Raw genomic sequence first — 25706 nt, 5'->3', positions numbered from 1 at the left:
CCCGCCGCCTGGGGCAGGGGCCCGCCCCGGCCCGCCGCCCCCCGCCGCCCGCCCGCCTCGGGAAGCAGGTGCGTACCCACCGCCCCGCGCCGCCCCACGCTGGACCCCGGCCCCCGCTGCCCGGGCACCCCGGGCCCGCTCCGCCCCGCACCCACGGCACACGGGGGCAAGCGGAGGGGAGCGGGTGGCCCGACCCCCCCTCCGGCCGTCCGGACGGGATCTCCATGGAAACGGTCCCGGGACACCCCCGGGGGCGGCGGTGGGGCGGCGCGGGGGGGGGTGTGCGGGCTGGGGGGACCGGCGACGTCCTGCGGCGGGACAGCGGCGGGGGCGCGGCGGGCACTGACAGCGCCGGGCGGGGGGCAGCGGGCGGCGCCGGCGGCTCCGCTCCCCGCCCCGCGACGGCGCGGCGGAGCCGCTGCCCTGCCCGGCACGGCTGCTCCGGCTCCGGCACCGGCGGCACCTGCCGCTGCCGGGGCGGTGCGGGGGGTCCCGCGGCGGGGCGGGGCGGCCGCGCAGCGCGGCGCTCCCGGGGCGGCGGTGGGACGGCGGCGCCGGGCGCTCGTGGAGTTTGGCGGCGTGGCCCGAGCCCGCCCCGGCCGCCGCTGTGCCCGGGGCCGGTTCGGCTGCGGGTGCCGGCCGGCCGGGTGCCGGGCGGTGGCGGAAGAGCCCTCCCCGGGGGCAGCGCGGCCGCCGCCACCTCCATGTCCGGGGCTGCCCCGGTGCGGCAGCGCGGGGGCCCGGCCGCGCCTGCTGGGGCTGCGGGACGCTCCGCCGGGGAGCGGCCCCGGGGGCAACTGTTGAGCCGGGGGCTGCGGGAACGGGCGCGGGGCAGCACGGCGGGGCCTAGCCCCCGGCAAGGCTGCGGGGTGCGGGGCGAAGCCCCCGGAGCGGCCGCGAGGCCACCGTGTTCCGGGCAGGGGGGGCTGCCCGCCCCGCGGGGCCCCGGCGGCGGCGCGGGGCCGTGGGCCGTGCCGTGGCCTCGCGGGGCTCGGAGCGGGACGTGCCGCGCCTCGGGCGGGGGGCTCGCCGGGGAACCCGCGCGGACCCGGACCCGGGGCGGGCTGCGGCCGGGGCCGGGGCGGTGCCGCTCCGTGCCGACGCCCCCCGACGCCCGGGGCGGGGCGGCGGGGGCGGCCGGTCCCCCGCCCGTGCCCACGGTGATGGCCGGGCAGCGGCAGGACCGGGCGAGGGAGGCGGCGCTTCCTGCCGCCCTCACCGGGGAGGAAACCAGCCCTCCCGCGGTAGCGTGCCGGTACCGGGAGGGATCCTGCCTCCTCGGCGAGCGACATCGGTCCCCTCATCCCAGTCTGGGTGAGGCCGGTTCAGAGCAGCGCCGGGAGAAGGTCCATCAGGCTGAAATAGAGACGAAGTGAGTTTCTCCTCTCACAGAGCATCCGCTCTCTGACACCCTCATCCCCTGGAGTCTGGGGATGAGTGCTAGGGCAGGGCCGGTGCATCCCGTGCCCTTCGCAGCTCCTCTGCATCTTTTTGGCCCTGTCTGTAGCAGCCTTCCCTTCCCTGTCTTCTCTTGTCTTCCTTCCCTCCCCTTTCCGCTCTGCTTCCATTGCCCTGGCCACCCTTTGGGTTTGGGTGGTCCCAGTGCCAGCACTGGCTGGAGGCTCCGTGGCGCCCGTCGAGGACACCGACTGCATTGCTGTCACCTGGGTGTGGAGACGCATTCCAGGTGTCAGAGCCCGGGCTCCAGCGGGGTTTGGCCTTCAGAGCTGCCCTTGGGACCTCTGGGCTCTGGAGCACTAGTCTGGCTCCCAGGTATGGGAGGCTGTGCTCTGCTTTTGGGGTTTTGGATGATATGCACCTTGACAGGGACATTTTTTAATATTATCATCCCATAATAGCTCTTTTTCAATCCTTAAAAATTTGTGGGCTTTGGTGAGGGCAGCCTGGTTGCTGCAGACAAGGCAGGGTTTAGTGACACCAGTTGTCCAGCAGCTGGGACCAATTATCGCAGCACTGCCCAGTGTGCAGCAAACTTTTATTTTTTTCTGAAATAGGGATGGATTTTTTCTTTTTTATTTCCAATTCATCGTGCCGAGGATCTATAATTACGTGTGGTGTTACTGTGTCTTTAAATCAGCTTAAGCAAATGCGTGTAGGCAAAGCCTGGCTCAGCTCTGCAGCGGCCGGGGCGGCTGTGCAGGCAGCGGGGACCAAACCCGGCTCGGGGCTGCCCTCGCCGGGCACCGCTCTGCCCAGACAGCCCCAGAGGTGGCCTGGCCCGTCCTTGCTGCATTTTGTGCCACTCTTGTCATTCCTGGTCCATTCTCCTACAGTTTCTGACCTCTGCATGAGTGATAATATAATGTAAGATAGTCTGTTCTCTTTTTATTTAGTTTTCTTGTTTAAATTTTTCCCTCATTGCATATCATGCCCGCTGCGAGTCCTGTGATAGGGCCGTCATAGGTTTTTTGATTTAATTTTTGATTTCATTGTTAATTTTTTCCCATCAGTTTACTCCACCGGCTTTTCCAAAGTGGTGCTCAGAGCCGAGGTGCCAGGGGCATGAGTGCTTGCTCCGGCCCTCTGCACCTCTGATGGACGCCAGACCATCCCATATCAAAACACATAGAATTCCTTGCCTGCGTTACTAATGGCAACGAAGAATTGCCAAAGTGAACAAACTATGGCAAGGGAGGGAGACCTGCCTGTCTTTGCAGACCGTTCCCTTCTGGCCCACCTGACCCCGGGGAGAGCTGCAGGGCACATTGCCCCTCATTCCACTGCTCCCGCTCCTGCCACAGCGGCCAGCTGTGCTCCGAGCTCTGAATCCCACCCGTTTCCCGCAGCTGACCTCATTTTATATTTTGTAGCCATCCAGGGGATAAAACCCCCTTCCTGACAGGTTTTGCTGCTCTGGGAACGAATGTTTCAAAGGTATCTCCCGCGGGTGTGTTTCCAGGGTCAAAGTGCATTGCTCCCGGCCTTCCGCAGTGTCCCCTGGCCACAGGAGCCACATGGTGCTGTGGGAGGGCAACCAGAGCATCCTCCCCATCTCCTGCTGCCGAGGGATGTGGTAGCCTTTCTCTGTTCCACACCCTAGGGCTGGGAAGTCCTTTTCCTTCCTCTGTGCCACGGGCCCACTCAATGCCAGCATGGACGGAGGCACCACCGATTGGGCAGCATTTACTGTGTCCAGAAAGGCTCTGGAGCAGCTGAGCTGCACCAAGTGACCCATGCTGGGATTCCTGGAGTCAGCTTGTGCTGTGGCCGCCACTCAGGCAGGGGGAAAGGCAAGGCTGATGTTCTCCCTGGGTGAACTCGTGCCATTGTCTGAGTTCCTGTTGCCAGCAGTGGAGCACGTTGCTGCCTGTTGGGTCTTTGCTTGGTGCTCTCGCACCTGTGTTGGGGATGATGTGCCTGTCCAGAGCAGGCAGAGGGAATCCTTGTGCTGGGGGGGCTGCTGGTGTTTCAGTAGCTGTCAGCTCCCACCTGCCTAGGCAGGGTGCAGCGGGACACTGCCCATCTCTCGGTGTGTAGCTCATGTGCTGGGGCTGGCATGGCAGAGAGGAAGGGTAAGTGCCTTGAAATCCAAGTGGTTTTTAGTACTTGGAAATGCACAGAGCAGGAAAATACATGGAAAGCCTTTTGTGGGAGATCAAGGCAGCATGGTCCTGCAGAGGGATGTGTTTGCACTATGCAGAACTGATTGGCACAGGCTGTCTCTGGGAGGAGCAGGGAAAAGCCCCCTTCCCGCCCTGGTAGGCCTGGCTGCACTACAGGTGCCATAAGGTGGATGCTGGAGGAGGTCATGGCTCTGGGTAATCTGATCAAAGTGAGTTAGACCAGGTGGCAACATAGTTGTGACATCTGTGAGGGCAAACACCAACAGCACCAAACTCCCCGGCGAGAAGCAAACCCTTGGCTATCTGTGACTGGCAGGTTGGTGCCAGCCTGAGAAGTTGCTTTGCGTGTTTGCCAATGCAAGCACTTGAGAAACTGAGGCTGGGGACCTGATCGGGCCAAGGGATTGCTGTCACTGGGAGGAGAGGGTGGCTTGCAGCGGGATGGCTTCAGAATCTACTTTGCAACCCCTCTGCTGCATTAACGCTGGGGTGGGAGGTGTGACTTTGAGGGGCTGCAGGAAACAATTAGGCAGCCTCACTTCAGGCAGCTCAAGCTGGGATCCCCAAGAGCCAGGGAACAGACAGGGTTTAACAGGGGTCAGCGTGGAGATGGCATAGGCTTAATTCCTGTCAGCAGTGGGAGCTGGTAGGTGAGTGCTGGGGGAGCCTGTCCTGGAACCTTTGCTCAGCCTGCCCCGAAATGACGGTTGTCTTGGCGCTGTTGGGTTTTCATTGCAAGGAGGACTTGTCAATAGATAATGGTTAAAAAATGTCCATTCCTGAAGAACTTAATCTCTGGAAACTTGTTTCCATCACTGTACAGCAATATTTCAGAAGAGTAATTTCTTGACTTAATCCAAGGGAGCTTCCATGGGTAGCCAAGTCATCACTAACCTGAGTAACAGCGCACTTTCACTGCAAGGAAAACATCTGCTTTGCTTTTCCTGGAGCCTGGAAGAGGCGGGTTTGCAGAGTAGCATCGTTTCCTTTTGCGAAACGGTGAGATGTATTGCCTTAATGAACAAAATCCCCTTTTTTAATTCGCCATAGTAGTTTCATTGCAAACCTCTCAGAGGGTTCGCCGTTGGAGGCGAGCGTGTTCAGCACCTTCCTTGCTCGCAGTTCTTAGGGCACGCTTTGTTTGGAGAGGTGAAGGAGCTTTAATACCATATGAGCTTCCCCACACAGAATGCCTCGATGTTCTTACTTCATTCTAAACTCGTTTTCTTTGGCGTTAATTAGAATTGGCTGAGCACCTATTTAGCTAAATCAAAATAAGACTGTGGTTTCGTATACACTTCCTTTGGCAGACGTTGTGGATTAAGTCGAGTCTGTGCCAGGCTCTGCCCTCTCTCCGTCTTGGTGAAGCTGATCTAGGAGCTGGTATGGGTTAAAACCAGTCCAGCCAAGAAAAAAAAAAAGAAAAAAGAAAAAGTGTTTTAAACAGAGATCAACTCCCTGGTCAGGTTTATGGGGATACTGCAGGGCTTCAGTGACATGACTGAAGGGGTGAGGGGAGAGAAGGGCTTCAACAGTTTCTCAGCAGCTTCCTCTGCTTGAAGACAGGCATGTGAAGCCATGCCCTAGTTGTGTTCTCCAAGGGTTTCCTATGAGTTTAATTACATCCCTTTAATGTTGCTTCCAACTGCACCAGGGTAGATGAGAGATCTGCTCGCTTTCCTTGTGCCGACTCGACTAAGAGTGTTCTGACCCAGGGAGGCTGCACTTGCTCTCTGTGGTTCAGTGTTGCATCGGGAGGCTGCTCATCCCTGCATTTCCCCATAAACTTCCTGGTCTGCCTTTTTAAGAATGCTGTTGCTCCACTGGTTTGTGTTTGAACCCACGTCTGGTGCTTGGCCCCTGTTTTATTCCTTCTCTGAGTTCATCTCTGGATTATTTTTCTTTTCTGTTCTTCGTTCCCTGTGAAATGCCTGTCTTTGGCATGTGTCCCACATCGTCTGTAGAGGATAGAGGCCAAGAATCCACGAAACAGTGTTGATCTCTGTCACTGTGTCCTCCCAGCTCCCCTCCTGTGGCCGTCGTTCCGGCCCTTTTGACCAGCTCTTACTTGAGGACTCCAAACGTGCCGTTTCTTCCAGCTCCTCGTGGCACCCCGTTAGCACTCCTCCCTTGCCAGACCTATTCCGGGCTCACGCCTGATCTCTGCTTGTCCCCAGCTCCACGTCGTGCAGCTGCACGCATCCCCTTCTCCCGTTGCAGAGAAGGTCCCTTTTGATTCCTCCTGGGACATCTGTCCTGCTGCTGTGCTTGGGGGCAGAACGTTCCTCCTCCCCTCCTTTCAGTTTAGCCTAAGATGGTGAAATCCCCGCAGATTGTTTGTTCCCCTATTTCCTTTATGTTGCATTTCTCTCCAAGCATCGAAAGACTCCTCCCCTTCCTGCTCCAAGCCACCTCGGTCTCTTTGGGTATGACCCTGCTCTCTGCCTTGGCGTCTGCCCGTCTCCCCCATCGGGAGGATTTCTCCCGTCTCACACACAGTGTGTGTTTTTAGCAGGTTTCCCCTCTTCCCCTGACCTCTGATTTCCGTACGCTGTTTGCGCACTTGTGCCCTCGTACGTGCAGATGGGTCCGTCGGTTTCTCTTTGGCACACCAGCTGCCTTGCCCCCGTTTCTGCCGTGTGCCTGGCCCCTTTTTCCTCCTCGGAGGATCCCCGCCGGCACGTTCGGGCTGCGGCGAGGACACCGGGCAGCAGCTGCGCTCGGGGAGCCGCTCAGCCCTGCGGCTCGGCCCCTGAGCTGCTGGCCCAGCTCCCCGTGGGGCTCCTTTCATGGCACAGACCGCTGCTCGTCCCGTGCAGAGCTGGTGTCGCCAGGAGTTTGTCAGGCAAAAGACAGCCGGCAGAGATTGGGGATCACGTGCTGCTTCCAGCTAATTCCCACTCCCACCGCTGCACTGAGAGCGTTGCCGTGGCTCTGTGCCTGCTTTACCTTCAGGGTTTAGGAATTCCCTGAACCTCCTTGACAGCAGCTCTCTCCCTTTTGCAGTCAGTCCTGCTTGGTTTGGCCGAGTCCACTTGTTAGCACAGGAGATCCTCTCTTCCTCTGCCTTTTCCCTGGAGCAGCAGAGCTTCTCAATGCTCCAACACCCAGCGCTGCCCGATTGGCTGCAACTCTCTCCCCTGAAAAGCTCCACCCAGCTGACACTGCCTCATGGATGCTCCTGAATCTCTGGATTCCCTCAGGTTTTCCACTCATAACTCCAAAGAAAACCAGCACCTTCCTCACAGAAGGAGGGGATAAACCCTTGGTAGCACTGCTGGCAATCCTCTGTTCCCTCCAGGAGCCCTCAGTTGTGGAGAGACCCTTTCTGGGTCTTTGCCCCTAGGACCTGCCATGGGCTGCTTTACGAGAGTCCTGTGCAGCCTGGAAGTTTCAGTGCTGTAAAGGACCATCACCTTGTATAGCTCTGCTTGGCATCTTCTTGTGCTGGAGGTTCCTCTGGAGGGAGATAAAAAATGGGGGAAATGTTTCAAAGGATTGTGAGTGTGTGAAGACACTTGTGTGAAATTCTTGTGGTAGCCAGTGGCAATAACACTGTTTAAGAGAGGGTGAGTGGATGGTGGATTCTGTCCAAAGGCACTGCTAATTCCTCCTAGCCCACTTCCAGACCTGTGGCATCCCGGGGCGTTGTTCCCCATCTGCCTGGCCGCAAAGCTGGGGACGAGTTTGCTCAAAGGGCGGTTGAATCGATCAGCCTAGGGAGAGTTCCCACTGTTTTCCTTTTGCAGGCAGAGTGGTCCCTGGAGCCCCAGCAGATCCTGGAGGGTGAGGAGCAGCTGTCATGATCTCTACAGCACCTCTCTACAGCGGGGTGCACAACTGGACCAGCACAGAGCGGATTCGCATGTGTGGCCTCAACGAGGAGAGGTGAGGTGCGTGGGTGGCAGGCAGGGCAAAGGAGGCACGAGGAAGCGACTTAGGGATCTGGAGAGGCTGGGAAGGGAGCTGATGCTGACTGAACCCCTTTTTACTGGGCTCTAAAATGGTCCAAAGTGCAAATGAGCCACAGGGAGGAGTTGGATGTATTGGATTTGTTGGCATTCCAGGAGGGTCTCCACATCCTCTGCTCCAGCAAGGAGTGTACTGGAGGTCTCGGCAGAGGATCTGTTGCCCCTGTGTGGTTACGTTACCTCCACAGCTTTGGTGCTGACAAGACCAAGTTGTCTGCATGTGCTATTGGCTTCCCTACCTGTGCTCTCGATGGCCAAGGAAGGGAAAGAGCTTGAACTAAAAGCTTTTGGTGACCCAGGAGGGTTTGTGCCAACCAGATGATCAGATGGGAGGGTTGTGACTTGCCACCAAAGAGGAGATTAGGGAGAATTAGTGGCTGGGACGTAGGATCGATCAAGCCAAGCTCTGTCGCTTTGCACCGCCTGTTGATTCCCGTGGCTCGGGGTCTTATTCTCAGAACCGACAGGTTTGTGGCTTCCTCAGGGCCACTGCGTCTTTTCCATGCATTTGCCAAAGCCAGGGAAGTTTTATGTGCACAGAGGCAGCGTGTGGCTGTCATTGCTGGCCGCGGGTGCCGAGGGTTTTGGCGGGCGTCCCTCGAGGCCGGTGCACCAGCAGTGGGCAGGGCCGAGCCCCGGGTCTGGCTCGGGCAGAGCCGATCTGCCGCTCGCAGCACCGCTGGGCGCTCTGTGTCCCGCAGATAAGGGCTCCGATGGCGATACCCGCCGAGCCTCTGGGCGCTGCTCCGAGCTTACAATAGGCGTCAAATTTTGAGATGGCTGGGCAGGCCGGGGGGCTGCGCCCGGGCGCTCTCTTGTCCCCGATCCTCATCTCATTCCTTGGGCCCCGTCTGTGCGGGCGGCACCGCGCAGGGCCGGGCGGAGACCACGCACCGCCCTCAGGGCTGCTCCGGGGCTGCCGAGGGGAGCTGGGCAGGGGGGTCCCGTCGGCTCTGCGGGCAGCGGCGGGCGAGCTTCGGACCGGGGAGCGCCGGGAGCGCCGTGCCCGGGCGGGCCCCGCGGGCGGGCGGGCGGGCGGCTGCGCTCGGGCTCCCCCTGGCGCTCGGCCCCGGCCCCGCTCCGCTCCGGCCCCGGCAGCCCCGGCACCCCCGCCCGCTCCGGCCCCGGCAGCCCCGGCAGCCCCGGCATCCTCGCCCGCTCCGGCCCCGGCAGCCCCGGCAGCCCCGGCATCCTCGCCCGCTCCGGCCCCGGCAGCCCCGAGGCCCTCCGGCCTCTCGTCCCGTTCACCCCCGCCGCCGGCTGAGGAGGCTTGGCCCCGGCCGCCATCCCCGCCCCGCGGCCTCTGACGGCCGGGAGGAGCCCCGGAGGGACCGAGCGGGCTGTCACTGAGCGGAAGGTCGGTGGGGATGGCACGGAACAGCACCAGGCACGGTCCCAGCAGTAGGGCTACAGAGCAGCGTCCTGGGGCTGAGCATACGGAGCAGGAATAGAGCAGGGTCCTGCTGCACAGGGTACAGAGAATGTTCCTGGCACTGGGGGCATGAAGCAGAGTCCCAGGGCTGAGGCAACCCCGAATGAGGTCCTGATGCTAAGGGTACGTAACAGGGCCCCAGCACTGGGGGTACTGAGTCCAAAGACAAATCATGTGCCCACAGCTCTGTGATTGCTGTGAAAACCCAGGACATAGGAAGCAAATCTGTCTGAAATTATGTCATCAACAGAATCCAAACTTGATCTGTTTTGTGCTTGCACTAGCAGCTTGTCCCAAACAAAACGGTGGGGAAGGGCTGTCCAATGAATACCATCGGGGAAGGAGTGTCCCAAAGAGGTCACAGTCCTTGTCCTTGTCCTGTCCAGACTCTCTACTGAGGAATCACATTCCAGAGATGAAGAGTCCAGACACTGGCCAGCAACACATGGCACGTTGGGATCACCATGGATGCTCTCTGCTCCTGTCCAGCCCTCCTGAGCCCAGAGAGCTTTGGCACCAGATGGAGAACCCCACTGGCAGCTAGGCTGGGCAGGGGGTCCTAGGACACGGAGGAAATAGAAGGAATGGGAATGAGGAGGTGCCTGCTGGGGAAAAGACAAGCAGGATGAGACTCAGGGGAGGATGGAAAGGTGTGGTGGGACAGAATGGAAAATGAAGGGGACAGGAACAGATGTGTGGCACCAGGCTGTGACACTGGGGAAGGCTGGGCTGGCCCATGATGAGGCTGGGTGGCCATGGGTAAGGAAGGTGTACAGCTGCTCCACTGTCCCACAGGGGCACAGGGAGGGGTGGGATTCCGGAAGGGTATTTCGGGGTTTTGTAATGCTGTGTCTTCTTCTTCGCCTAGGAGAGCCCCCATTTCTGATGAGGAGTCAAAAACCAGCAGCTCCCAGCACTTGGGGTCTCAAGAGTTTTGTGTCAGCAGCAGCCTTTCCGAGGTGAGTTCTTTGCCTGCACAGCTGAGTCCAAGAAGGCCATTCCCAGATGGAATAGGCCAAGCAGGAGCATTTTCCCTAATGGATTCATCGGCTCCTTTTTGAGAGACATGCAGTGAGGCAAAGCTGTGCTCTCCTTTGGGCAAAGCTGTTTGCTGCTTTTGCCTCTGGGTCCAGGGTGGGCAGATCCTTCCTGCTTCCCTGGGTGCCACTTGCACAGCTCCCAGGAACACTTTCTCCCTTCCTGCTGCAGGTGGAGCTCACAGCAGTCAGCGGTGGTGGCAGCAGTGTCCAGGGGCTGGATGCTGATGGCAAGGTGGAGGAAAAGCTTGGACCCAAACTGGAGGAGCAGCCACCCGATCCCAACCCAAACCTGGAGTGTGTGGGAAAGACTGTGACTGACGACAGCCTGGGCCCTCTGGCAGGTCAGGGGGATGGCAGAGGGCAGGAGCCAGCGACCCCCAGAGCTGTGGAGCAGGAGAGCAGCGGTGCTGATGCTGCCTGGACACCAGCAGATCCTCCCAGTGACAAGCAGGCTGATGCTGCCCCAGCCTGCTCTGTGGCTCCAGAGAGTGAACCTGCTGGGAACGAGAAAAGCCCCCCGAGCACTGTGGCACAAGGGCCAGGCGTGCTGGCAGAAGGGACGTTGTCTGTGGTTGTCTCCAGCTGCAACACCTCTGCCTCCAGCCCCGCCACCTTCACATTGAACAGGGTTTGCTTTCCCCCCTCTCAGGCCCCTGCTATGCAAAAACTGCCTCTGTCCTTCCAGGCTGGGGCTGTGCTGAGCCCAAGCCAGTCACTGGTGTACATCCCCCCTCCCAGCTGTGGGCAGCCGCTCAGCGTGGCCACACTCCCAGCCACTCTGGGGGTCTCCTCCACACTCACCTTCCCCGTCCTGCCTTCCTACCTGCACGAGCGTTGCCTACCGGGTATTATCGCTTCCCCAGAGCTGCGTTCCTACCCCTACACCTTCTCTGTCACCAGGCCCTTGGCTTCAGATGCCAAAGTGGTGTCTGTGGAGGTGAATCAGCTCAGCTGTCCCCCACCTTCGGGTGGAAGTAGTGCCCAGGCTGCTGCTGAGAGCGCTTCCCTGTCCAGCACCGGCCTGGCCCTGCCCTCCAGCCAGGCTCTGCCGGCAGCACCAGCAACAGGGGGGAGCGCTGCTCCCTGCTCTGGCTCAGCTGTGCAGGCCAGAGCCCCGGCAGCTCCCGAGCCACATGCACCCGGGGCTGCCACTTCCCTGTCTCCTCTAAAGTCCCCTCCCCAGCTGGAGCGTGAGATGGTCTCATCCCCGGAGTGCAGTGAGATGCCTCTTGATCTCTCCTCCAAGTCCAACCGCCAGAAACTGCCTCCACCCAGCCAGCGCAAGACCCCTCCCATGCCCATCCTCACCCCCGTGCACACCAGCGGCAAAGCGCTGCTCACCACCGTCCTCTCCAAGTCCCAGCGTGCGGCACAGGCCACGGGCAGCAGCGTCACCTCGTGCCTCGGCACCACCCCACCCTTGGTCATCTTTCCTGAGTTCCTGCGCAACGGCGAGCAGGGCTCCTGGTTGAAGAACACCACGCTCATCAGCACCATCCCCGGCACTTACGTCGGTGTCGCCAATCCGGTGCCAGCCTCGCTGCTGCTCAGCAAGGATGTCGGCGTGAGCCTCAGCAGGGACCCACACCACCTGCCCAAGCAGGAGCCCATCTCCATCATTGACCAGGGCGAGCCCCGCAGTGCCGGCATTCCCTGTGGGAAGAAAGCCAACCAGGCTGGCACGGAAGGACAGCAGGATCCTGCCAGGAAACTTCTTCATGGTAGAGCTGCTCCTGGAGCTCCTTTGTGTCAGTCCAAGGACATTGCCACCTGGAATCCTGTCCAGGGAAGCGTGTACCCGCGATGCCCCGTCAATGGAAAACCTTCCAATCCTCAACTTCTGCCTCTGGGCTGGTCTCCGTACCATCAAACCCCGCTGCTTTCCATCGGCATCTCCACGGCAGGACAGCTGCCCCTGAACCAGAGCAGCCCCTGCAAGACAGCCGGGGCAGGCGTGCTGCCGGCATTCCCGAGCGTGCAGCCCGCCGAGCCCAGTGCGGCCGCCCAGAGCCTGCCGGAGGGTGAACAAGATGCTGCGGCCAAGAGCAAGAGCTGCCGGGCCTTGCCCAAGCCCTGCGAGGAGCCGACCAACCCAGCACCACCGGAGGCAGGTCCAGCTTTCCATACCAGTGCTTTGGATGGGAAAGGGGGGAAGGGGAAGCTGGACAACGCTCCAAAGAGTCAGGAGTGCACTCAGCCAGAGTCTGACTGCGGTCAGGAGAGCAACGCACAGACTGAGGCTCCCCAGGGGAGCTGTAGCCTCAAACAGTCAGATGCAAAACCCAAAAACCAAGTGTTAGCGGCGTATTTGTCACATGACCTGCCAGCGGCTGGGCAGCAGGGCCTGCGGATGGTGCCAGAGGTGCCCACGGATGGCCAGCGCAAAGAGCTGGGCTGCAAGAGCTCCCAGGAGCCACCGGCCACGGAGCCCCTGCTGTGTGTGCAGCAGGTGGATCTGTGCAGGGTCAAGAAGGAACGAGTGGAGTGTGATGTGTCCTTTCCCTCGGTGACCTGCCTGCATGCCGGGGCGGCTCCCCAGGCCTTCGCTGAGGCCAAGCTCAAAGGAACGGGGCAGATCAAGCAGGAGGGTGGCACACGCTGCAAGGCCAAACGGCAGCATGATGGGGACACCAGGCAGAGCCACAAGAGACTGAAGTGCCAAGGCCAGGACAGTGAGGAGTCCCCAAGCAAGTCGGGAAGCCGGAGCGTGCATGGCCGGAAGGTGCATAGGGTGGGCTGGGACTGCTGGGTCAGGGCAAAGGTGGGGCTGGGGGAGAGGAGGGAGCTCTCATGGGAGGACAGTTGAGGGCACAATGCTTTCTACCTGTGCTCCTGGGCATTGCCTGGCTGTGGGGGAAGTACCTGTGCTGCAGGTTGTCCAGGGCAGAAATGTATCTCGATTGTCAAAAAAGCTGGAGGGCGCCAGCATAATCAGTGGAGATAGACTTTTGTCCTTTTTGTGCTGCTCCAGTTCAGCCAGTGGGAAGCTCCAGCTTCAGCTCATGTCCTCCTTTCACAGTGGCAAAAACACCACGACAATCCACATGAGCTTGGCAAGCAGGCAGGCCGGGAAGGCCGGGGCGGCCCGGGTTCCATCACGGATCACAACAGCCTCGGGGTAAAGCGCAAGCGTAGGAGGCCAGCGAAGACAGAGTGCCCATCTCCGGCTCACCGTGGAGACAGCCACGAGGAAGGTACTGTAGGGAATGGCAGTGGGTTCCTGTGGCATCAGGCTGCCCTAGGGGCCGGACTGCTGTTCTCCTGAAGCCAAATGGGCTCTGGAACTGGGTTGGGATCCAAAATAGAGCTGCAGCATGATCAGACTCCCAGAATGGAGGAGATTGGGAGGAACCTTAAAGCTCATCTTTTTCCACCCTGCTGCCAGGGGCAGGGGCACCTTCCACTAGATCAAGTTGCTCTTGGCCAAGCCTGGCCTTAGATGTTTCCAGGGATGGCACATCCCCCACCTGTCTGGAGAACCTGTGCCAGTGTTTTAGGACCCTCATTTTCAGAGACTTCCCTATGTCCAGTCTAAACCAACCTCTGTTGGTTTAAAGCCTTGGGCCATCACAGCAGCCCCTGCTATGGTGACACTGCACTGCCCTTCCCACATGACAGGTCTGTGATCTGTTTTCTCATGGTTTGGTTTTCCTCACAGGCTACTTGGAGAAGAAGCCCAAGAACAACTTCCGGGATTTCATTCCGGTGGTGCTGAGCAGCCGGACGCGCAGTCAGTCGGGTGAGTGGGTGCCCAGGCTCCCGGTGACAGTCCTGCATTCCCTTCTCACTTCACCTTGTCCGTGCATTTTGTCCTGCTTTGAGGCTTTGCCTTGTGGATCCTCGTGGCTTTTTTGTCAGCTAGAAATGCCACTTTTTTGCAGGAAGCAATGCTGGCTCTTCAGCTGGTGTGACGGGAGAGTGTGATGTGAGTGGTCCGGAGATTTTGCCATTGCTGGAGGAGGATCAGGAAGAAGAAGAGGAGGAGGAGGAAGAGGAGGAGGAGGAGGAGGAGGAGACATCGTTGAAACATCGCAAGCTGCGCAAATCCCACAGGACATCGCGCTGCCACAGCCGCAGGGACAGGGACAGGTCTGTGTCTGAGAGGAGCAGCTGTCACACGAGGAGGACCCGGGAGCTGCCCTGGAGAGCAGAATCACCCAGGCAGGTGTGGGAGCCCAATGAGGAGGAGGAGGAGGAGGAGGAGGAGGATGGCCACATCAAAAGGAAGAAAAGGAGACGGCAGAAAAGTCGGAAATACCAGACAGGGGAATACCTGACTGAGCGGGAGGAGGAGCAAGTGGGATATCCCCACCGGAGGCGGAAATCCAAAGCAGGTACAACCTGGGAAGGGGGTTCAGGTACTAAACTGGGGACCACAGGAGGAGGTTTTTTTTTATGTGTGGAATTTTTGGGGGGATTTGGTTTTCATTATTTTTATTGTAATGATGAAACTCCCTCACTTTTAATGACTTGGTGGCTGTAGCATGGGCTGCTTCAATTGACCAACTCGTCTTTCAAAAACATTTACAGTAAATTCCAAAGCAGTAAACAGCAATTGATGTGGCTAATTAGACACTGATCTTACCCTTGGCTTAAGATAGAGGGCATGGGAAAATGAGGATGGGGCGAGGTAGCACAGTGGATTTCTGGACAAGCAGGGTCCCTGGGAGCCATGCTCAGCTATCTGTGCTAACACAGGGGGATGTGGAGCCATCCTGATCCAACTAGGCTTCTCTTGGCTTTGTCTTGCTCTATGAGGGTCACTTGCAAACTTGCACCAGGGAGCGCAAGGGCGAGAGGGTTAGCAAGGGTGCAGTGATGGGGGATCCCCCTCTGTGGTTTGTAGGCATGAGGAGGAACACACTGTGCCTGTCTGTGCTCACCTCTGCTCTGCCACTGCTCCTGCACCTTCCCCTGCCACTGCCAGACCCTCTGTGAAAGCTAAATCCATGGTGAGCACATCCCTGAGGGCAGCAGTCTCTGCGGTTCCCTCTCCCTGTGCAGGGACAGTCGGGGCTGTGGCACCTGTCCAGCCGTGCTCGGTGTGTGCTGCTGCTTGCCTGTGGCTCGTAGTCCAGAGTCACACAGGTGACAGGGGGGCAAACTGTCATGGGCAGCACTTGTGCCAGCCTTCTGCATGCTTGGGCTGTGCTCTTGGAGGGCATGAAGTGGCCATGGCCCTGCTGCCTTCTGCCACATTGGAGCTCAGACTGGCACTCCTCAGGTGCTGGTGAGATGCTGTGGGGAGCAGAGGTGGCTGCTGTCCTCCCAGCAGCTGGTATCTGCTCCAGCACAGCGTTACACTATCCTGTGGTGTCTGGGAGCCTCTGGCAGACCAGGAACAAAGTTTCGAGTTGGCTTCCTGGTGTCTTGGCAACCCAGGCACTCTCGGGATGCCTCCTGTTCAGAACGGGAGCCTGGAAGGAGCTCTGCAGTGGCATTCAGGAGGGTTTGCCAGCAGCTTTACCACACATCTTATGAGTCTCTGTCTGTCTGTCCAGCTTCCCTCAGAGGCTGGACCTGCTGCAGTTTGGATTCAGAAGTTGTGGTCTTGAGCCACCTCCAGTGGCAGTAGAGTCCTGAAGTTTTCTCTATGCAGTGCAAAGTCCTTTCCTCTGTCTCTTTTGAACTGATCTCTTACTCTTTTCATGGAGTGCCTGTGAGTCTCGTGCTGCAGGATTGGGTGAGCAGGATTCCTCCATTCAGGGAAGACAAGGCTGGATTTCCCTTGAGAAATCCTGGTGCTTCTTAACTGGATGCATGTTAATGAAAACTTAAATGTGCTCCTTAACTTCAGGGGAAGATGTGAGAGGGCAAAGCACGCCTGTTGTGTTTAGGCAGTAAGCACTGAGTGTTCACAGACAGCTCCTGCTTGTCCTGCCCCTCTAAGACATATCCCAGTGAATCCTGCTCCCATCTTTCCTTGGGTGTCTCATGTACATGCTGAGTTCATCCCAGATGGGAGAATCTGTGTGTTTCCTCTGCTTCTCCTTCTTGCAGTGTCACTGCCCTGGGGCTGGATTTAGAATCATGGAACCCCAGAAAGGTTTGGGTTGGAAGAGACCTTAAAGCTCATCCAGTTCCACTCCTGCCATGGGCAGGGACACCTTCCACTATCCCAGGGTGCTCTAAGCCATGTCCAGCCTGGTCTTAGACACTTTCAGGGATGGTGCAGCCACAACTTCTCTGATTTCTGTGCAGCTCTCAGAGATGGGCAGTTTGTCTTGCCTGGTGGCAGAGGTCTGGGTGACCTTCAGTGTGTACCTACAGAAGCTGCACCCTCGTTCACATTTCTCCTTTAGATTGCAGGCACCGGAAGCAGAAGGAGTCTGGGAAGGGCAAAGGCACAGAGCTGCAGCTGAGGAGCAGGCTCTCCCCATCACCCCGGAAACCTCAAGGACACACGGACTTTCGGAATGGCTTTTTCCTGGAGCACTCCGACACCTCTCCTGTCCAAGAAGAGCTAGAGAAACCATCAGGAAAACGCAAATGTAAAACCAAACACCTGTCAGGGATCTGTGACGAGGGGAAGGTATGGCTTGAACAGATGAGGGGAACATGTGAGGGGAGAAGGGGACTCCCACAAGTCATGGCCACATGTGCCAAGTTGTATTCCTTTCTTTCCCAGGGGAAAGGCTGCTGCAACCAGCCCAAAATGTGCTCTCCGAAGAAGCCCCAGGACTTGTGGACACTTTGTAAGTCCCATCGGGCCAGCCCAGGGAGTTCCCCTGAGCTGCCCCCAGCCCAGAATGTTCCCCCCGGAGCGCGGCGGCTGATTGTGAACAAGAACGCAGGGGAGACGCTGCTGCAGCGAGCAGCTCGCCTGGGCTACAAGGTGAGTCCTGTGCCCTCCTGCCTGTGCCCCCGCTGCCCTGCCCGGGCTGGCTGTCACAGCCTGCTCTTGCTGTGCAGGACGTGGTGCTGTACTGCCTGCAGAAGAAGAGCAGTGACGTGAACCACCATGACAACGCGGGGTACACGGCCCTGCACGAGGCCTGTGCCCGCGGCTGGATTGACATCCTGCACATCCTGCTCCAGCACGGCGCCAACGTCAACTGCAGCGCCCAGGATGGCACCAGGTGAGCCAGCACAGCGTGGGGCAGGGAGCACAGTGGGTTCTTCAGGTTGGTCATCACTGAATTGATCTTAACCCAAACCAGAGCATTTCCTTAGCGAAATCCCGGTCCCTTTCTGCCCTTGCAGGCCTATCCATGATGCAGTAGCAAATGACAACCTGGAAACCATGTGGCTTCTCCTTTCCTATGGTGCTGATCCCACTCTGGCCACATACTCTGGGCAGACAGCAGTGAAGTTGGCCACCAGCGATGTGATGAAGAGCTTCCTCTGTGGTAGGTGCCGGGCCTGATGTCACAGTGCTCCAGACCTTCCCCTCTGGCAGCATACAGGACCAAATCTGGGTGTGAAAGGGCCTGAGCAGAAAATGACTTAGTCTTTAGCTCTGTCCTGTCACAGAAGCATGTTTTTACCACCCAAACTTTAATTATAGAATTGTATGTGTTTCCTGTATAAGATAAAAGTCAGTTTTCAGTATGCAAGGAGATGGCTGTGCTGTGGTCACACGACTGAAGACAGTGCTCTGCTTGGAGATGCTGTTCCACAGTCCCTGGTTCCACTGCTTAACCTAAGGGAACAGATTTTTGTTGCCAAATAATGCTGCCTTCTATGGCAAAAGAGCCCTGCCCAAATACTGCTGCTGGCAGCAGGGGCTGCTTTGGATCCCTATGGTCGCGTTTGGTGCCATTTGTGTACACGCACTGTTGTGGCTTATCCACAGCAGCAAGGAAGGGACAGCCAGAGGTGGCTCCCAGACAGAGACAAGACAGAAAATCCCCAGTGTTGACAAAACTCTCTTTTTCCACTGCTGTGTGAGCACCTCTAGGGTCAACTACTCACACAGGTTTTGGGGATGGTGATTTGGAGCTCAGGACTGTTCTACAAGTCCTTCTTTCCAAGCCACTTCACACTGTCTGTTGTTTTCCCTTTTCAGCTCCCATTTTCTGGTTGGGGGCCTGGGGCAATGCCCACTCCTGAGCAGCAACACCCTTCCTGCAGCTGTGGTTCAGCTTTTGCTGTAATGCCCAAGTGGGAGAAGCAGCAGGGGTGAAGCAGCTCCCCCTGGATCTGTGGATGTGCACACCAGGAGGATGCTTCAAGCCATTAACTGTCTGGATTTTGTCTCTCTAGATTACCTGTCAGATCTGCAGGGCCGCAGTGACGGAGACCCTCGGACAGCCTGGGATTTCTATAGCAGCTCTGTGCTTGGTGAGTGCAGTGCAGGCTGGCTTGGTGGCAGCAGAGCAGGAGTGAGGCTGTGGAGAACATGTCATTACCTCGGGTTTGGCCACATCCATCTCTACTCACGCTTTGGGTAGAGACCTTGCTGTGGTGACACATGCTGGGAGTGGCTCCTGGGAGGGACTTCTTTGGGAAGCTGAATATGTGCATCCCTTCGAGTGCGGGACTGGGCTGCAGGTGCTGCTGCTGATTCCTCAGGGTCTCTGGTTGTCCATCCCAAGCGTGTCATTCTTGTAGCAGTCCTTGTTGCTCCCCTGCTAACCGGTCACCAAGGAAGGTGAAGGACATACTCATTCCTTCAAGGTGTAGAAGTCTTGAACTTCCAGGTTCCCAGAGCTGCCCATCCCTCTCCCCTGCTTTGGAGGCGAGATGTTCATCCAGGGGAGGTCCTGTTCTTACAACACCAGGCATTTTTCCCAGTGAAGGGCTGACTGCTGCCTTTACTGTCACTTCTTCAAAACTGTGGTTACAATGGAAGGTGTTCTGGATCTGGCATGGACCTGTGGCACACTGGAGTCCCTCCAGCCTCTTCCAAGTTCAGTGCTCCCAAGCCCTCCATAAGGACTTGGAGCATTTACACTTCAGGCTGAGAGACTGCTTGTTGATTGTAGTTGTTCACCTCCATAACTTCCAACATCCTTCTAGAAACAAAAACAAATCTGATACATTCAGGAGGGTGCTCTTGGAAGAGGACTTGTCTTTGGAGGACCCTGATGTCTTTCCATTCCAGAACAGGAGAAATTCTCCACTCCTGAGAGCACTGTTTGTAGGCTGCTGCACCTCAGCCCTGCCAAGGGAACAGTTCAAACCTCAGCCTCCTTCCTCAGAATTTCTCACTCTCAAAGCTGTCACAAGCCTTTACAAAGAAAAATAGCTGTTCTTTGCAATATTTTAAAAGATACTACTCCTTTTGATTCATCACTGATTTCCTGCTGCCCCATCCATGGGGCATTCCCAGTGTTGCCTTTGGGAGGCTGTCTGGCAAGGCAGGAGCTAACAGAGCTGGGAAGTGATCCCTTACCCTGCCAGGTCTGTTTCCAGCAGGCACAGGAAGGGACCCTCCTCCCCATCCTCCTGGGATCAGTTTACAGCAGCAGCAGCTGAGGTGCCAGCCCCTCATCACCTGTGCTGTGCCAGGCACTGCTGCTGGACACTGCCAGAGCCACAGAAAAACCAGGATGCCCAAGCCTGAGACATGGGCTTGTTTCTTTGCAGCCTGTTTACTGTGTGTCCTGCAATGTCACTTCCTGGCTCAGGTACCTCAGCAGTCACCTCGGGTCACCTGGAACAGGTACAGCCCAGGGCAGGGAAGTACCTGGTTCTGCTCTGGAATAAGGGAGCTGCTCTCAATCATCACAGGCAGCAAACAACTCTCCTCCTCCCGTGGATCAGTCCTTTGAAATCTCCCTTTCCATCAGCTCCAGCAGCTGAAGCACTGTATATCCCTCAGGATACAGGAGAAATCCCAAACCCTGCTTGAGCTGTTCCTATTCTGAGGCAGGAATGCTGTCCACATTTTCCTTGAGGTCTGCAACTCTCTGGGGGCAGAAGGATAATGAAGGAAGCCAGGGTGTGGGATCTCTGAGGTGTGGAAAAGTCATCAGTGTCCTGCGCTTGGTGCTGCTGGAGCTCCAGACACAAAGTCCCAGTCCGGGGCTTGTCGCCACCTGGGACAGGCATTGTTGTGCCTGATTGTCTCCCTCAGTGGTACAGAATGTTCCTGTCCTTGGCCCAGCCTTTGCATGGGCAGACAGACAGGACTGAGCTTTCAGGACAGACAGTGAGCCCTATTTTTGCCACATTAAATGCATTTAACTATTTTTTTCTGAGTTGCTCAGGATATCTGAGGTTTTTCATGGATGGCATCTGAGCTTTGCCAGCAGCAACATTGGATCAATAATCACATCACTTATTTTTGTCCTATTCTATAGCAAGTTTGGACGATTTCAGCACCCTATTTCTTAGGGATTTTTTCCCTTGGCAGCACTAGGAAATAACTGTTTTTCCCCAAGACCCTGCCTAAGCCAGTGTCCCCTGTCATCTGCTGTTTTCCTCAGTTGGAATCCTACTCGTGCTGGGTGAGCAGCTGGGTGTGTGAAGCTTCCTTGTGCGGCACACCAGAAGATTTTCTTCTTTTCAGCCTTTTCTCTTGTGCGTGGGGTTGAACTTTTGCACGATTGGTTTATTTGCTGAGGGACACATTGGGTCTTGCTGCTCTCTGTAGAATCTAAACTCTCTTATCTGGGAGTTTTTGGAGATCTCCTATATTATCTCAGTGGGACAACACCACTCTTCAAACTTAAGACTATTTACACCTCTTCATAATAAAATCCAGGCAGCAAGCTTCCCTTCAACAGGAGCTTTTCAGATTGGTAAACAGGAAAATTACCTGTTTTTAAATGGTTTTGGATCCAGCCTGCTGTTCTCCATCCCCTCTGGACACAGATCCTGCTGGAGCTCAGATGCCTCCTGGAACACCCAGGCAAAATCTCTAAGTCATAGAATCATGCACTGGTTTGAGTTGGAAGAACCTTGAAGACCATCTTATTCCACTCTTCTACCATGAACAGGGACACCTTCCACTGTCCCAGGTTGCTCCAAGTCCCATCCAACCTGGCCTTGGACACTTCCAGGGATCCAGGGGCAGCCACAGCTTCTCTGGGCAGCCTGTGCCAGGGCCTCACCACTCTCACAGGGAAGAACTTCTGTATATCCACCTTAAATTTCCCCTCATGCTTGGTGCTTGGTTGGATTAGTCTCTGGTGGCACAGCCTTGCTGTCCTCACTAAGATGGGTGCTGGCTGCCCTGGATCACCTGCCAGAGGTTCCGAGGGTGGGATTTGGATGGAGAAGCTCTTGAGGAGCAGAGTGCTTGCTGTGCCTTCCTTGGTAGGGCCTGTGCATGCAAAGCCTCTCTACACCCACCTCCCTCTTTGCTGTTCCAGGCTCTTCCAGGCTGAGGATATGTGTGCTGGCATGGGAGAGGGGTCAAGGTCATTTTGGAGAGAGTCTGGGGTCTACCAGTGGGGTGGCTGATGGTGCAGACTGTGCACTGTCCCACCTGTGGGACCAGAGCACACCTGAGTTTCCTGCCACGACTGGGGATGGCCAGTGAGCAATCTGCAGAGCAGCCAGCACTTGCTCCATGTTCCTCTGGGACGAGGGGCTGGAGGGGAGCAGGAGGGGTGCAGTTCTCACATGGCTGCAGGAATGTTTTGGGAAGGTGCCCGTGGGGTTGTGGCAGTGGTAAGGAGGTACCAGCAGGGGCCTGGTGTGTGACTGAGCAGTGCCAACCTCTGTCCTGTTGCAGAGGGGAAGGACAGCATCGGCTGCGACCTGCTGCTCAACCCTCCAGGGAGCTCAGACCAGGAGGAAGAGGAGCAAGAAGCAGATAACTTCATGTTTGAGTTCTCAGACAAGCCACTGCTTCCCAGCTACAACCTCCAGGTGTCCGTGGCCCGGGGGTGAGTGCCTTTCCCTGAGCCCTGGGCAGGACCATGCGTGGCTGCAGCCCCGGCACGGGCAGCAGCAGCTCGGTTGTTCCAGTGGGGTTAATAGCTGCTCGTGTATCTCAGGGGTTTTTTTCATAGAATCATCACATTTCCCAGAATGGTTTGGGTTGGGAAGGTCCTTACAGCTGATCCCATTCCACTCCCCTGCCATGGGCAGGGACACCTTCCATTAGACCAGGGTGCTCCAAGCCACATCCAAGCTGGCCTTGGACACTTTTAGGGATGGGGCAGCCACAGCTGCTCTGGACAGCAGAGGGAAGGTGTGGCTGTGGCACTGAGGAAGTTGGGGAGGCAGTGCCTGGCTTGGCACAGCATGGAATGTTCTCAGGGAGTAGGGAAGGCTCATCAGGGTTCCCCCCACCCTCCATGGCCAGGCACATACTGCTGCCCTGAGTGTCTCTGTGCTGTGCCTGTCAGGAAGCTCCCCTCTTTCATCCTTGTGGTCCTGCTAGTTCCAGCCCCGTGTTCCTTCAGCAGCAGTTCACACTTATGGCTCTGAGATTGTTTCCTTTCCATCTGGGCTAAATCAGTCCCAGCACTGGAACACCATTCCCACCTGCACCCCCTGTGACACAGTGGCTATTGCTGGGGCAGAAGGGTGACTTGGAAGAGGCAGCAACCAAAGTACCACTCTTCTCTGCAACAAATTTTTGTGCCTGCCAGTGTTTGTCCATGCAGAGGGACACATGCAGCATGCCCTCCAGCAGTAAACCACACCAGAAGCTCCATTTCCTGACCATGTGGCCTATTCCTGGCAGGGAAGCTGCCAGGACCTTGTTGAAGGCAGGGCTTTTCACATCACTGTCCCTGCCTGGCTGCGAGTGTTTTAAAAAGCTGTGACCTGTGAGGCTGTGATCAAACCCCAGTCCGTGGGCTCCTGAGGGGAAGCAGCACATGGAGAACAGTGCCAGGGCAGAGGGGAGGGCCAGCATGGCAGGAGGCGGGGGGAGGGCACCGTGCCTGCAGTCCTCTCCTCTCCTATAACCCATCGTGCTCTTGCCATCCTCGCAGGCCCTGCAACTGGTTCCTGTTCTCTGATGTGCTCAAGCGGCTGAAGCTGTCCTCCCGCATATTCCAGGCGCGCTTCCCGCACTTCGAGGTGGCCACGCTGCCCCGGGCAGAGTTCCAGCGCCAGGTGTCCCTCAGCCAGGTGCTGGCGCAGGAGGAGGTGCCAGCAAGCCCCGAGCTGGCGCCGGGCGCGGCAGAGACTGTGGAGCTGGTGCACTACGAGCCCGAGCTGCTGCAGCTGCTGGGCTCGGTGGTGGAGTACCAGGCGTGGAGCAGCTGACGGGGACAGGCCACTCCCGGCATCACGAGGCAATAATAAGGACCAAGGGGAAGCAGCTCTCTCAGCGCCAGCAGCAGGGACCCGAGTCTTAGAGCAGCCGCTCCTCCTCTCCTCAGGGTCTCCGCCAGCTGGGGAGGGAGGACCCTCGCCTCCAAGGCATTCCCAAGGACCCCCGCCCACGAGCAGTGGCGCTCGCTGCCGCCGCCGCCTCACCCAGCCCCGGTGGGTGACGGAACCCCCAGCGCGGGGCTCAGCGAGGGGTGCGAGCCGCCGCCCCTCCCCGCCGGACCCTACGGAACTGCGCCTCTCCGTTTGCCCTCCCCCTCCCAATGTCTTCCATAGTATTTATTTAATTAGTATTTAATTTGTAATGTTTTCTTTGTTTTTGCTGAGTCTGTATCACTGTGATGGTGAGCTCCAGGCTGTGGGATGAGGCCGTCCCCCGCCCCTCTCCAGCCCAGGGGTTCCCGTCCCTCCCTGCCAACAAGCCAGGGCACAGCCCCTTCCCTTGCCCTTGTAACTGGCTCCTGCTGCCAGCGCTCAGCCCCAGCCGGGAGCCGGCCCCACTGCTCCATCCCCTCCCGTGCCTCCTCCTCCATCTCATTCGTGCTGCAGCTCCCTGTCCCCGGCGGTGCCGCCCGGGCAGGCGCAGCCCGCGGCCCCCAGCGCGTCCCCCGCTTCGGCAGCTTGTGCCCCGCCGCAGGCCCTGTCCCCTCGGCAGGAGCCGCCCCCCTGGCCCGCGCCTCGCCGGTGTCCCGGGAGCGGCTTTCCGTGCAGCCGCGGGTGCGGGCAGGCTGCTCTGCCTCGGGGCCGGTACAGTTTTATTGTACAGGTGCTAACAGGACTGAGGTCGGGACAATCGGGGGATTTCTGGCTCTCCCCGCTCCGCAGCGGGAGCCTTGGGTGAGTTTTTTTGTTGGTTCGTTTTTTCTTTGTGTTGTGTTTCTCCCCAGCCAGGGCAGGCGTTTTCCCCCTTGGAGCCCTGCTGCCAGCCTTCCCTCCGAGGGCCCGGCAGCACCTTCTTTAAGCCAAGGGTTTTTTTGCCTTTGGGTGTGTATTCTGGTTGCTCTTTCTGATTTCTGTTTTATTATATGCAGCAACAGGCTGTGGTGTCAAAAACACTGATGTACAGAAAAAACCTGCATCAGGCTCCCTGGCTCCTGCCTTTTTTTTTTCGTGTCCAGGCAGATTTCTGTGCATGTCAGCGTGAGTCTGTGGTTCAGGGAAGGGTGAGGGGAAGTGGCCCGTGAGACCTGCAGGGCCCATGTGTCTGCACAGCTGGAAAACCAGGGACACTCCACTGTTCCTGCCTGACCCTGGTGCTGGGAACTCTGCAGCCAAGCCCAGTGATCCCCAAACACGGATGTCGGGGTAGCCCTGTCTGGTCCCAGCACCCCCAGCCTGTTCATGGGGCAGCTGGTCCCTGGCTGGCTTTCTCTCCTCTGTGGGAGCAGAGAGCACTCAGGGCAGTGCTGTAGTTTTGTTGTTTCCTTAGGAAGGACAGCAGGAATGTTATGATGATAGGACTAGGAGGAAAGCTTTGCCCACACACCACCAAGAAGAACTCCCCAAAGTGGTACAAAAGCAGTCAGGCAGGTCTTAAAAAGAGATGCTCCCACACTGGGAAGGCTCCTCATGAACCTAAGGAGGTGCAGCCACAGGGAAAACTCACCAAATGAATGACCTGAAATGTTCACTTCAAAGCAGATGGGTGGGAGGGAGCTGACAGGGTTCAGTTGAAGGCTGGCCACCAGCATCAGCCCAGGGATCTCAACCACAGAAGCTGGAGCACCTGAAGCCTGGCGGAGGCCAAGGGCACAGGCTCTGCTTGGCTGGAGGAGCTCAGGGGCTTCCTGCTCTGCACGGGCCTCACTTGCAGCCGACTTTCTTCTGATAGACCAGGCAAAGGGGGGCAAAATTAGAGAAATGAAATATTTTATTAAAAGCGGTTCATCTCAATGAGCCATGGCCAAGAGTAGGGCGGCAGTGCTGTCCATCCCCACTTCTCTGTTGTGCTGCACTCGGGCCGCAGTGGCTGCAGGGCGCTGGCAGCATGAGGCCGCCCAGCCGTGCAGGAGCGCCAGAATGCCCTGCAGGATGGCTGCTGCTGAGCCAGGGCCTCAGTGCCTGTGGAGGAGGCAGAGCTGTGGGCCTTGGTCTGTGTCCACTCATCAGTGATTTGAAAAGAAGCTGAACTCTTCTTTTGTTTTGGAGTCTCAGTTTCAGTCTCCTGGTCAACCATGAGGGGAGCAGCTGAATTTTTCTCCTCTTCTGCCACAGTATCTGTCTGTGTCTCCTGCTCAGCATATTGAACAGCTGAATCCACTTCTTGTGCCCAGGTTTCCGTCTGGGTTTCCTTATCCACACGGTGAGAGGCCTTTCTCCGTGGGACAGGAATTGGTTTCCTCGTGGAGGCCTGGAAGGAGAGTAGGGGAATTGTAGAGGCCACTGGGCTTCCCCCAGCAGCAGCAGCTGGGACAGGAGCGCTGGAGCTGCTGAGCCTGCAGCACTGTGGGCAGGGAAAGCCTCGTCCGGCCCTCTGTGCTTGGCCCTCACCGCTTCT

General features: G+C 57.8%; 1 protein-coding gene across 1 annotated transcript; it reads left to right on the top strand.

Moving 5' to 3' along the window:
• The first annotated feature begins 1342 nt into the window (after positions 1-1342).
• BCORL1 (BCL6 corepressor like 1) lies at positions 1343-24170 on the top strand. The gene is made up of 14 exons (XM_059483026.1): positions 1343-1372; positions 7334-7472; positions 9856-9946; positions 10197-12749; positions 13047-13221; positions 13686-13766; positions 13909-14361; positions 16330-16559; positions 16656-16862; positions 16940-17106; positions 17231-17376; positions 18233-18310; positions 21654-21807; positions 22867-24170. The coding sequence occupies exons 2-14, from the start codon at positions 7387-7389 to the stop codon at positions 23141-23143; spliced, it is 4698 nt and encodes a 1565-aa protein (XP_059339009.1). The 5' UTR covers positions 1343-1372; positions 7334-7386; the 3' UTR covers positions 23144-24170.
• The last annotated feature ends 1536 nt before the right edge of the window (positions 24171-25706 follow it).

This window comes from Ammospiza nelsoni, chromosome 15, assembly GCF_027579445.1.
Source record: "Ammospiza nelsoni isolate bAmmNel1 chromosome 15, bAmmNel1.pri, whole genome shotgun sequence".
In the NCBI taxonomy this organism is placed as follows: Eukaryota; Metazoa; Chordata; class Aves; order Passeriformes; family Passerellidae; genus Ammospiza; species Ammospiza nelsoni.
The sequence above is the reverse complement of the archived record's forward strand: the minus strand, read 5'-3'. Positions and strand labels throughout refer to the sequence as shown.